Genomic DNA, 13,157 nt, shown 5'->3' on the forward strand with positions numbered 1-13,157 from the left:
TTATTCGGTTTCTGTTGTTAAATAAACAATGTAGGCCTACCTGAAACCCTAAACCCTGTGGTTTACACTGATGTTAAAATAACACTTCTTATGCTCCAGTAAATACTGCAGCAAAAAGAATGTGAAACAAGTATGTAAGTTATATAATTTTAAATATATTTTGATAATTTTAATAGATAATTTAAGTTTATTTTCCACACTCTAAGCATTGTTGTATCGCATATCGAATATCACATTATTGTTTTATGTTTAATTAATTAATAATTAATCGTAATAATTAATCATTATTTAATGAGTTATCGCATATCGCACTTTTCTTCAATATCGTGCAGCCCTAAACGTCACCTTCCACAGATAATATATACACATATAAATACATTTAGACCACTTAAAGGCTTAGTACACTTAGAAAAGAATATTCTTCCATCATTTACTCACCCTCAAGTTGTTTCAAACCTGTATGAATTTCTTTCTTCTGCTGAACACAAAATAAGATATTTTGAAGAATGTCGGTAACCAAACAGTTGATGTCCCCCATTGACTTCCATAGTATTTTTTGCTACTATGGAAGTCAATGGGGTACATCAACTGTCTGGTTACCGACATTCTTATAAATATCTTCCTCTGTGTTCAGCAGAAGAAAGAAACTCATACAGGTTTGAAACAACTTGAGGGTGAGTAAATGATGACAGAATTTTTAACTATTCCTTTAACTTATGATTGCTATCAGGATGTAAAAAGATTTTCAACCAGCATAACAAAAAAAAAATCTGGGATAAATCACCTAACTTGCCTTTAAAAGCATTGGTGATGCTCAAATTAAACAATAAATAAATAAATAAATAAATAAATAAATAAACTACAATATATGAGCAGGTAATTTTTGCACTGCATTACGATTACACAGAAACCCCATGAATTATCGCCAATCCAAACACAATGCCCAATTTTCACTGACAGTGTCTTGGAGGTGAACTGCATCTTTTAGTGTCATGGCTATTCTATTAAAGCATTTTCATGGCACAGCCAAAGGTGAGTTTTAGTAAAGAGTTACAGTGTCAGAGCCGATGCATTAAGCAAATAGAATAGGCAATAAGTCAAGATAAATAAAAATGGCACGATAAAGGCAGAGGAATAAAAAGAGGCGAAGGACGAAGATGAGGGCTTGTGTTATCTAACGCTGCAGTACAGTATCGTAAAAATAACAAATGGAGAGTGTCAGCTCGCCCAAATCTAAGAGGGAGAAAAAATATTTCATATGTCAGCTCCGTTCACCTTTTAATGGACTATTCTCAAGCAGCATGATTTTGACAAAGCACTGGGCTTTCCTCTACATCACTTGAGAGGTGCAGGTCAGCCTTTGTGAAATAGATCTGTCCTTGGTGGGGGGTTGAGAAGCACACAGCTGACCTCGCATGAAAGTACCACCGCCATGGCCGTGACATAAAAACAGCGCTTTGCATTGCACAGACAAAAGAGCATGATAAATGTAGTTGGCATGAAAGCCTCGCACAGAGTCTAACACATCACAACCATCTCTTCTGCAGAGCTTCTGTTAGCAATCGAGTGTACGTTTGTTTAGATAACTGTCATCCGAGACAAAAATGTATGCATTCTGCATTCTCACACTTTTTTTTGTCCAAATAACACTACCTTTGTGGTTTCGGGCATCTCTGGATCCTCGTGGCAGCGGGGTGTACAGCGTTGTGGCGGATTCGGGCCTCAGATCCCTGGCGGCGTCCTTAAAAAAAAGAGTTTGGACAAACATAAATTCACCATGCTCAGTTTACACACCTGCGAACATTTATAACATCTCCGACGATTCATTATCCAACACCGACAGGAGAAATGTTGGTTATTGATTTCTGTATGCAATGATCCTAATTGAGTTCAATGAAAAGAAGTCATTTGTCACAAGCAATCTGGAATAATTTCCCAGACTGATGCCACAAAAGGGAGAGAGAATGGAAAGGCACGGCGGGGTGAGAGACAACGAAAGAATGCGGGTGAGATTTCACCTCCATGACTGATTGTCTAAATGCCATAAATTTCATCAGCGCAGAGGAGAGGAAATGTTAGGAGCGGCTTTCTTATTTTATCAGGGCGCGGGACGAGGGCGACTTTCATTATTTTGCAGGGAGAGGAGTGAAAGGTGAGGACGGGGCCCTGGCTTTGATTACCTGTCCCCTGCCTGTTTAAGAGAAGGGGCCACCAGGGGAAGGGCCCCAGCCACCATTCAGCCATGAAGAGCCCCGCGGGTCAGGCCCGGGTCAGTCTGCCACTCACTCACACGCGCCGTTGTGTGTTGACAATCCAACAGGTGGCATGAAATTACTGCTCTCCAAAGGCCAGACCTGAGTTTAAGTAAACTCATCTCTCACTGGCCGACCTTAAAAATACAAATATATTCACATAAAGGCCACCGCATAGACAGAACAGGAGAGGAGCTGCAGAGAATACAGATCGCCTGTGTGCTTCTGGTAGGTCAAAAGTGTTGTTTTCAACCTCCTTTGTCTTCTTTCAAGGGCCAAAAACACAGTATATCATGATGTGTTGATATCTGATGCCTTTGTGAAAATATTGTGCTTTTCTGCAGGCAGGAATTCTCAGAGCATTTAATCATTGTAAGGACCAAAATGACAAATAAAGAGTAGAGGTGGCATATTTTATTTTTCCATTCACTGGAAACACTCAGCTTAGTGCTGAGAATGTATTATGCATATAGTGCTTAAAGGTCTGGGGTCGGTAATATTTTTGAATGTTTTTGAAAGAAGTCTCTAATGCTCACTAAGGCTGCATCAATTTGATCAAAATTACAGTATAAACTGTAATATTGTCAGATATTATTACAATTTAAAATAACTGTTTTCATTTTAGTATTTTTTCAGCATCATTACTCCAGTCTTCAGCGTCAAATGATCCTTCAGAAATCATTCTAAGATGCTGGCTTGCTGCTCAAGAAACAATATTTGTGTGGAAACTGTGAAGCATCAGAATTTTTTTGTAACAATGCAAATGTCTTTACTGTCACTTTTTTGCTGCATATTGATATTAAGTGTTTCTATGAAGTATTTATATTATTTAAAATAAGCTAAATCTGATTTATATTGACTGAAATAGAAAAAGTGTAAATATAGCAACAATTATGATAGACACTCATGTTTAACAAATAATAACAATTGATAATCAAAATAATACATTCTAAAACATTGTTCCAAAGGATAACTATCTGCAGGCTGTTTACCGTTGCCCAGCAACAGAAAATGGAGTAAATATTTTTCTTTTAAAACTTAAAAAGCTTTTTTTCTCTCGTTGTTATCACATGACTAATTATCGCCCTAATTACAAGAATCCAGCGGGGTGCAGTTGCATCGGGGTTTCCGAGCATGTCAGCAGTTTCCTTGTTACCATTTCAATCTCCTCTGGCCATTTGGCTTTAATATCCTAAAGCAGCATTTGTAGTGTCAGCTTCAGTCCTCCCTGACTAATTTCCTCTGGACCTGACAGATCAGAGGCCTTCCCCACCAAATAGCCCTGTCCCGGCCACAAAGCCGCTCGTAATCCTGCTGCTTGTCTACAATTAATCTTCCCAGTTGCCACATTATTAACACCACCACCCACAGACAGGGGCCGGCTATGCCCCACCGGACACAGAGCACCCCCCCTCCAGCCCAGCGGCCAGGCACGTCAATCACATGCCGTGCGCAAAAGTCGCCTGCTGTCAACATCAGAGATACCCCCTCTCTCCTAACCATCCCACCCCTCCCGGGCCAAGTCCTCTGATCAAACACCCCCACCCTGGAAGAAGATTAATCAGAGCCCTCCCTCCACTTCCTCCCCTCCCATCCACTCCTCTCTTTCTCTTTATTCAATGAGCCATCCTCGAGATGAGAAAGAAGGCCTGGCTCATAATGGGAATCCCGGCGAACAAAAAAGTTAAAGGAAAACTCTGTTTGAATGCCAGCTGTTATCTGGGCCTTTCTTGGCAAAAAAAAAAGGGCAGGCGGACAAGAGCCTTGCTTTGATCGGCATCCTTAAGATTTTACACAAACATAATCACAAGCCAAGGGGTCACCCCGGGCCCTTTGAATTCATTCAGTCTGGGAGCTTTGAGCACGCACAGGCAGTTAAGAGCTTCTCCTTTCACAAAGCACTTTGTTTTGCTTTTAAAAGATATGCATCACTATCCATCAAATAAATGGCAACTTGTGAGCTCAGATCTGCCCATCTATAATGAATGATAATACAGTGGCCCTTAAAAAGTATTTGGGCAGTTCAAAATGTCTAAATGTTATTGCATTAGATAAAACATCAAAGCAAGTGCCATTTGCAAACAAACAATGCAAAGGCTAAGAAAACTAACTAATCAACATATTTATGAGCCATGTCTGAATTACTTTTAACTAACTGGTGATTTTTTTTTGTATAAATACACACTCGTGACCTGGCAATTTACCCACAGGTGTAGTTCAACACATTAACTGTGTCTGAAAACTACTCTTTGTCTTAGTTTTGAATTCACTTTATTTTGACTGCTAACTGATTTGATGACAGTGATACATTTTTAAGAGCAGTTTAAGTGTTCAAAAAACCCAAATGGCCATATATATAAAGCAGCGACTGAAATAAACATATTGCACATATTTCTGAAGGTTCCTCGGGTTGCAAGTGAGACTCATCTGTGAGTCTGAATAGAGAGGCAGAAGGTTGACAGAGAGAGTGAGCATGCAATCTAGAGTCTAGAAGAAATCTTCAGATGCAGTTATGCCACTGAGGCGACAGAAGACCTCTTCACTAAACGAAGACCAAATCTGGCAGCCCTGATTCAGAGAAATCTGGAACTTTGGGAGGTCAAATGCCAAGATACTTTTTTCCAATCTCAACACGGTGTTCATCTTCAGCACTTATTCATTCTTCCTTTCTTTGATTAGTTCTTTCTTTTGTTCGTTCTCTTTCTCACCACCCACTCACGCTCTCACATACACCCGTGAGCATTTTTCCTGCACTGGTCAGATGGGGGCGCTGCAGCGTCAGGTTTGCATAGGCGTCTCATCTCAGCACGTCGAGCTCTTGTTCTCCAGGCCCTTGGCATATGCTGCCTGCTCACATCATTATTGTCTTTATACACTGAGTAATCACTACACTTTATGATAATGCAGCAGAAATTTACAAGCTGGAGAAAGAAAAAAGTCTCTAATAATGGCATTAACAGAGAAAGCCACAGCAGCTCTCAGCCCAACAGGGGCTCTGCACTCAAAGGGAGGACTGCTTGCTGAAAATGTCACAGTGAAATATGACTCGTCTCCTGGATTATACATCATACTCATGCTCCCTCTTCTTTTCGCATGTCCTTTTTTCTCCCCCACAAATAAATGACGAAAAATCCAGCCATTTGTGATTATCAACTCCAAACAAATCTCCACCCCAGAGAGTGGGAAGAGGTGAACGGGTGGCTAAGATGCAGTTAACGCTATGATTTGGTTTGGTGCGAACCCCCAAAGCTGGAGATACCCTTCGCTGAAACATCAAGAGTTGAGTCTGATGTCTAGCGCAACTCGCAGCACGTCTCATGTTTGCGATGCCTGATCAGGACTACAATCTAATTACCAGCGCCGCAAAAGAGATATACAGAGATAGAGTGAGACAGAAAGAGGGAGAGAGAAACAGAGGCAAAGATCAGTGTAAACACCAGCGCTTTTTATCTCCTTATATATCTGGACAAGTAGACAAAGTGCTAAAACGAAATAAATGTGGCCTGACAGCCACTTCAAAGAGTTCAGCCAGGGGCTTACTGCTACTTAAGGCACAGGAATGTTGTTGCTAAGCATCAGCCTACAACCTATCAGGCCCAACAGAAGGGCCTGCTTTCCCTTTAAGAGCGAGCGAGAGAAAGAGAGTGGAAATTCGACAGTAACGGGAGGCTTGGGATTCAAGGAGATTTTGTAGCTTAAAGCAATTGTTAGAAGAAACAAGCTTTCTGTTTTGTTTTCTCTTGACACCATTTCAGCTTTTTGTGCTTGCAAAAGACATGTAGTAAAATGTTTTTTGATATGTTTTCTCTCTGGGTCTGTAACAAGAAAAAAAATGTTTTCTGTGGGTATGAAACTTTCCTTGTCTTTTGTGCAAGACTTTTTTTTTCTTTTCTTCTGATGAGCCCAAGATCAGAGGGAAAACAAACATCTTTGTGTGTATTTAAGTCAATGAAATGTCAGTCTGATATTGATTTTCTATTTTTACTCATTAAGTTCATTTAAACATGATATGCTTTGTGTAAAAATACTTAAATCGTATATGGGTCAGACCTGTCAATTATATTTGAAGCACGGACTGTGATTACACACAGTATAAATGTCACGCTGAGAACAGTGTGCCAATCACTGAAGAAGCACTTTAATGCTTTTGACCTTCATAATTGTCTTTCAGATGTGTGGCAGTAATGTGTTTTAAATGGCTGTAGTGTGCATAAAACTGTATTAATTCTGTTTTCTTAGGTAATGACTAAGGAGAGAAGGCTGGATGTAATGGTGCCTGCCCTCCAAGGGTTTTAAAGTCTTTTCTGTGGTGTGATCACAGTGTGAGCTGCATTGAGCAAGTACTTAATGATTTACCAGTTCTACTTCAATGCACTTGTGCTACGTAAATGTATCATATGATCAGTGATCACAAGTGAAACAGCTTTCGCCTCAAGCATATACCCAAATTCTCTCCGGAGACGGGACTCTATGTATAGCTCAGCTTTAAAAAGCAGGAAGTTAATCACCCATATCAACAGGCACAACACTTTACATGGCTTTACAGGGGTTAAACTTAAAAGAGCCAACCTGCTCTTAAAAAAAAAAAAAAAAAAAAAAAAAAAAAAAAAAAATTATTATCAGCTATAAAGAATGACTCTGCCAGGAACATAAATGAAAGGGGGAAAAAAGTTGAACTAACTTTACTTAAAACTTAAGTTAAAACTAAAAACTGCAGGGTGTTTCTCATTCATGACACTTAGAGACAATTAAAATTGTATCCATATAATATATGGAAGACATTTGTAGGCTGATAAAAAAAATATAAAACATTATATATACACATTACATACAATATATATAAAAAATTAAACATATTTATTTTCCTTTTTCCCCAGAAATAACATTTATAGCAAAAATTCATATTAAAATCAAATGAAATGTTTTTATTTATTAATTTTGAACAACTGAAATGTCGAGAAATTATACACTTCGGCTTTTAATTTTTTGACAGCTGCTTTTGTCTATGGATGTATATGTTATTAGCCCATACTCACTATTAACTAAATATAATTGTTAGTAGATGATTAATTATAGTTTGATAAAGCAACTGGAAAAATTTGTTTAATAATTTCTGCATTTTACTTCAAATTCTGCATTTATCAACTGCTCTATAGTTGCCCATGCATGTGTTTCTCCTCTCTATATCTTTTCATTCCACAGACAGTCTCTCTCAAAGGTATGACACACGGTGGTTCTTTATATTCTTTATCTAATGTCAGGGATGTTTTCAAGTGTGTGGGATGTTAAATTATTGAGGATTCTGTGAGTAGGACTGTCAAACCAGGTTGTCTGGGATGTTTCCTACGCAATTAGACGCTCCGAGACATTTGAAGAGTACCCACAAAGCAGACCTGCAGAAAGTGACATGCGAACTTAAAGGAAATTAGCTTCTTACATGAGTGAAATGTGAAGGTTACTTAGCAATGCTTAAGCTGGAAGAACGGCTCTGTGAAGTGCGTCTTTGACTCAGCCCTGATGTGAAGACAGCCATTTTCTTTACTTCCAGCGCACCCCAGTCAGAGAAGATCACAGAGGGAGTGAAAACTAATTTTGACTTGGGGCATATGGGAGGAAAAAAACCCTGAGATGTTTCTAAATAATGAGATCTCTTGATGTTTGCAGGAGAGATAAAGGGTGAGGTTGTCGACTAGTTTGAAAGTGCTATTTCAGCCTACAGCGTATAAGGCAGAACAAATAAATGTTACAGTATGATGATAATCGATTAGTTACATGTACATGGGCAGCCGGATGATGCTATTGTACAAACACACACATTGTTTTTAACAAAACGTTTTTCAATAATAATTGTGTACCTTTACCCTTTTTGTCATTATTAAAGGGATAGTTCACCCCAAAAAAATTATAATAATTCTGTCAAGTCGTTCCAAACCAGTAAGACTTTCATCTTCGGAACACAAATTAAGATATTTTTTATGAAATCTGAGAGCTTTCTGTCCCTCCATTGACAGCTACGCAACTACCACTTTGATGCTTCAAAAAGTTTATAAAGAGATCGTGAAACTAATCTACATGAATTGAGCGCTTTAGTCAAATTTTTTTAAGGAGACTCGATTGCTTTATATGATGAACAGATTGAATTTAGGCTACGTTCACACTGCAGGGCTTAATGCTCAATTCCGATTTTTTGAAAAAATTCGATTTTTTTGCAAGGCCGTTCACATTTCCAATTAAATGCGACCTTTTGTGATCTCCTGTGTGAACGTGAAATGACCCAGAAGTGACCCGCATGCGCAGAAGAGTACTCAACGACGTCACTTATTGTTTGCGGAAGTAGCTAAACTTTAACTGTGATTCTCTCTCTCACACACACACACACGAGCGCGCGTAGCGACCGTTACACAAGAGCCAGACAGCAGCCGCTGACCTATCTAATATCAGATTCAGCACAAATAAGTTAACATAACGTATATATAATGGCCGTGGGCTTTTATTTATTTATTTATTTTAATTAACGGGCTCGTCGAGGTCGACCCGTTCGGCAGATTTACCTCAGCTCGAGGAATATGCAGTCCGTTTTCAAACCGACGACTACTTCAACGCAGGATTATGACGTTTTTCGCGTATCAATGACGTGCGGGTCGGATAAATGCGACCTGGCCGTTCAGACTGAAGTCGCATTTGAAAAGATCGGATATGTATCGGATTTGGGACCACATACCCAAGTGGCCTGGGTCGCATTTGAAAAGATCGGATCTGTGTCGTTCAGACTGTCATGAAAAGATCAGATACAGGTCGCATAGGGGCAAAAAAATCGGAATTGGGTCGTTTCAGCCTGCAGTGTGAACGTAGCCATGGTCTTTTATTCACATTTAGACATGTTCAGCGAACATACACAGAAGCTCAACTGAACTTGCTTGACAGGCGAGAAACCTCTTGCTGAAGTTCAAACGTGCTGCATAACACGAGAATGAACCTCATTGGTTCTCACACGTCAAGCGAACATGCTTGAGCTTCCATTTACCAAATCTAACGTGTGTGTTGATGAAGCCTAAATTCAATCTGTTCGTCATATGAAGCGATCGTGTCTCTTCAGAGAATTTGGACTAAACCGCTCAATTCATATGGATAAGTTTTATGATCTCTTTATGGGCTTTTTGAAGCTTCAAAGTGGTAGTTGCGTAGCTGTCAATGGATGGACAGAAATCGCTCAGATTTCATAAAAAATATCTTAATTTGTGTTCCAAAGATGAACAAACGTCTTACGAGGTTGGAACAACATGAGGGTTAGTAATTAATGACAGCATTTTTGTTTTTTGGGTGAACTATTGCTTTAATAAAAACAAACCCTTACATGTCAACATCCATCACATTACATGTCATATTAAAGAATGCACTACAATATAAAACTAGTGACCGCAAGAGCAAGACAAGCCAAGCTCTTCCTTCGGTGCGGTTTTAAAAGCTGTGAGGGAAAGATAGCAGGAGGTCTTTTTCTCCCAGCATCCTCCCCTCCCTGGGAGAAGGACTTATGAAGGTGAGCGCCTCCCTGACAGGCGTGAAAATAAAGGAGACAAACCCTGGATAAAAATTAAATAAAAAGTAGCTGTCTTAAACAGTAATTGCACTGCTTTGCTGAGCAGGCTTTCAGATATATAAACTTGATTTACTATCGGCTCACAACTACAAATCAGAAGGTCTGAGAAACACTTGTGCTATGGAATTGTTTAATCTCATCAAGTTCTGCTTTCACAGCAAGCTATAAATCACAAACTCTTTGTTATCATAGACCTCCATGAGCGCCTCTCAGGCAGGCAATGGATCGTGGGTATATATAATCTTGACTGCACAAACAGCGGGGTCGTCAGTGGCTGAAATACTTTCATATTAGCCGCGCCGCAGCTGCTGGAACACGAGGCGGTGATTGATATCTCATTTCCAACTCTCTGCATCTATTTCCAGCAAATTATTACTGCATAAATTTCTTGTCAACAGAAACGGCCAATTAATTAAGTTAAAAATGGACTCATGATCGCATCTACAAACCAAATAGAAGAGCGGGGGCAATTTTCCAGTAAGTGGATTTACCGGCGGGTCAGTTTAATGAATGATTTTAAACTTCGTCATAAACTTCCAGACAGGCCAATATCTACACAGAAGCGTCGGTACAGGCCAGGTGCTGACAGATTTACATAAAGCATATTTATGCGTGGGGCCCGCGGTTGATGGCTGAGGTAGAAATAAAGTTTATTAGAGCTCCGAGAACGCGGTCAACCTCGCATTCTCCATCATCAGCAAAACGGGAGATAGCCGCGAAACACCTTGACTTTTCTTAAGGAAATATACACATTTAACAGACCATCGAGATGAATAATTCATAGTTGTTCACAGCACATTTGTGTTTTTTTTTTTTTGCTCCGGTCATTAATCAGAGAGGGAATCCTGCAACAAAGATGAGCCCGGAGATTTATATGTATTTTAGCTTCTTTACAGATAAATCAAGCCTTGCAATTATGGTGGGAGAGGCCCAGCTGTGACCCCATGTCGAACTAATGACACTGAGAAATTTAAATCTTGTCTTCTCTCCCCTGACTTCACCCTAATCATAGTTAAAGAGAGACGCTTTTCCTATGGAGCAAGACGAACATAAAAAAACTGTTTTATGTTTTAGCATTGAAATGATGCTGCATCTTGACCTGTGGGGCATTTGCATGCCAAATAACTCGCTGAAATAACCTCAGTGTTATCTAACAAAAAGAAAAACATAATGATACTCAGAGCATCAATTTAAACAATAACAAGGGTAAAATTACGAGGTCGGAGTGCATTGAGCATGCCATCACAATATTTCTTGAGCTTGTAATGTAGCGTTAGCAACAAAGTCTTAGCATAATGGAAAGTTTTATGACAAAAATCTCAACACAATGGAAGGTTAGCCAAAATAATATTTGCATAAGAGTTTAGGAAAATCTTAGCATAAAAGTGAACATAGGCTGAAACATTTTTTTTAACATTGGGAAATGAAAAGAGTGCACTGGGCATGCTATCACAACATTCTTTAAGCATGGAAAGTAGCATTAGCAACAAAATCTTTAAAAAGATGTCTCATAAGTCGAAAGAAGAAAACACATCTAAACACTACATGTCTAAACACACATTTTTCTAAAACCTAGTGAACCTAGTGCCTATATGGACAACATTTTAAGGCTTTTCAAACCTCCTAAGATGCTTCTTTTAGCCGAAATAATTGCACGTATTCTTCAGACACCAGCTCAGTGAAAAAATCTATTCAAGATGGCCGATAAGACGAGAGAAATGTTGATTATAAATATTTGAACAATTCATTCAATACTAAAAAGAATCCCTATTCAAAGAGCATTTATGTGTGCCTTGTTTGCTGTTACGTGTAGTTAGCTTAGCAACATGCTGATGCTCTATTGAAATCACATGTGAGTAGAATCTGTCACTTATAAAGTTAGCCTATGTATGTGTGTAGACAGTAGACAGCTCAGAAGGTTTTGGAACAGACCCATAGTTCTCTCACTGGCTTGTATTTGTTGCTTTAAAAGGCCATGCTCTCTAATAACACCCAGGCCTCTCAATATCCAGGCCTGATATATTATTTATAAGGCATGCAGTCTGTCCCCTGATTAAGGCGGCCCAACTTTGTTTTACTGGGCCCTGCCTTTAATCTGTCTCTCAGTGAGATAAATTAGCCGGTGTCGTGCCAGTTCCGCCCTCTCTTTGCTTTATTCTGTTTATCTCTGCCCATGACATGCCCACGTCAAAACCACACATCTGTTTTAATGCACAAGACTCAGCTCTGGAGCAAGTTAGCATCCCTTTTTCTTGTCTTCCACTGACTATTGTGTCAAACAATTCCCTCTCATGACTGAAATGATAAACTTCACTGCTAACGTATTAACACTTTTCTATCTTCCCAGATGCTCCGCTCTGGTTTTTAATGGTGGTGCCTTTGCGGTGAATAAGAGAGGGTTCGTAAACTAGGCGGAGGCCCAGTCTCAGACCTTTCCTGTGAATGTTTTCTGTTTTCCTCTTGGCCTCCTCACTAGTGTTAAATCACAGGCTGCTGTCAAGGAGCACTAAGCTAGTATGCGTCACTGGGGAGTGCAGGAAGCACTGGGTATAATTCTGTCCATCAGCTTAATTTATTATATCGGTAGCTTTGTAATCATGTGCAATAAGTTATGGGGTCTGACACAAAGGAATTCAGTTTGAAGGCAAAAGTGTTTATCATGTTTAAAGGTCTGGTCAGACCATATCTAGCGTATTTACATGGGGGAAGAGAATAAAGACAAGTGTTTTATTTTCCTATCTGGACACTAACACAATGACTTTGTGGACATAGGGTTCGAGCAAATAAAAGAGTGAAACCCAGGGTGCCTGGCTGAAAAGAAATGAATCTTTCAATACTCATGCTCATGAAAAAGATCCTAGACGGACCCATGAAATCAGGTCTCAGTATTCAGGAGGGAAGACATGGGTACGTTTTGGCAGTGTTTACTCAAGTTGTCCTTAAGGCGATTATATTTTCTGCTTCATGTTTGTTATGCTTATTATGCTTATATATATATATATATATTATATATATATAAATCAGGATCAATTTCATGTGACACCTACAACCTAGAGCGTTTACTTTTGAAAATAAATAAACAAATATTTTCCATGTGCATCTTAATCAGTGTTGTTATTGTTAACTAAACTAAAACTATTAAAAATTGCTTTCATTCATTGAAATAAAGCTTAAATAAAATATGAATGTTAGATCAAAAGCAAAGCAACGTCTACTTTTCGTTTAAGCTAAAGTAGAAACATTTCTAAAAAAATAAATTTGAAATAAAAATAAATTGAAGCTAGTTAGAAATAGTTAAAAAACAAAAC

At 39.0% G+C, this 13,157-nt stretch overlaps 1 protein-coding gene across 1 annotated transcript in view; it reads right to left on the reverse strand.

Annotated features, from left to right (window-relative positions):
- The window catches only part of lrmda (leucine rich melanocyte differentiation associated), a 294,340-nt gene that overhangs the window by 34,828 nt on the left and 246,355 nt on the right, over positions 1 to 13,157 (reverse strand). The window contains exon 6 of the mRNA XM_082154025.1: positions 1,654 to 1,741. Coding sequence (XP_082010151.1) covers positions 1,654 to 1,741 — 88 coding nt within the window. The remainder of the gene's footprint in view (positions 1 to 1,653; positions 1,742 to 13,157) is intronic.

Source organism: Leuciscus leuciscus (assembly GCF_965113295.1).
Source record: "Leuciscus leuciscus genome assembly, chromosome: 22".
In the NCBI taxonomy this organism is placed as follows: Eukaryota; Metazoa; Chordata; class Actinopteri; order Cypriniformes; family Leuciscidae; genus Leuciscus; species Leuciscus leuciscus.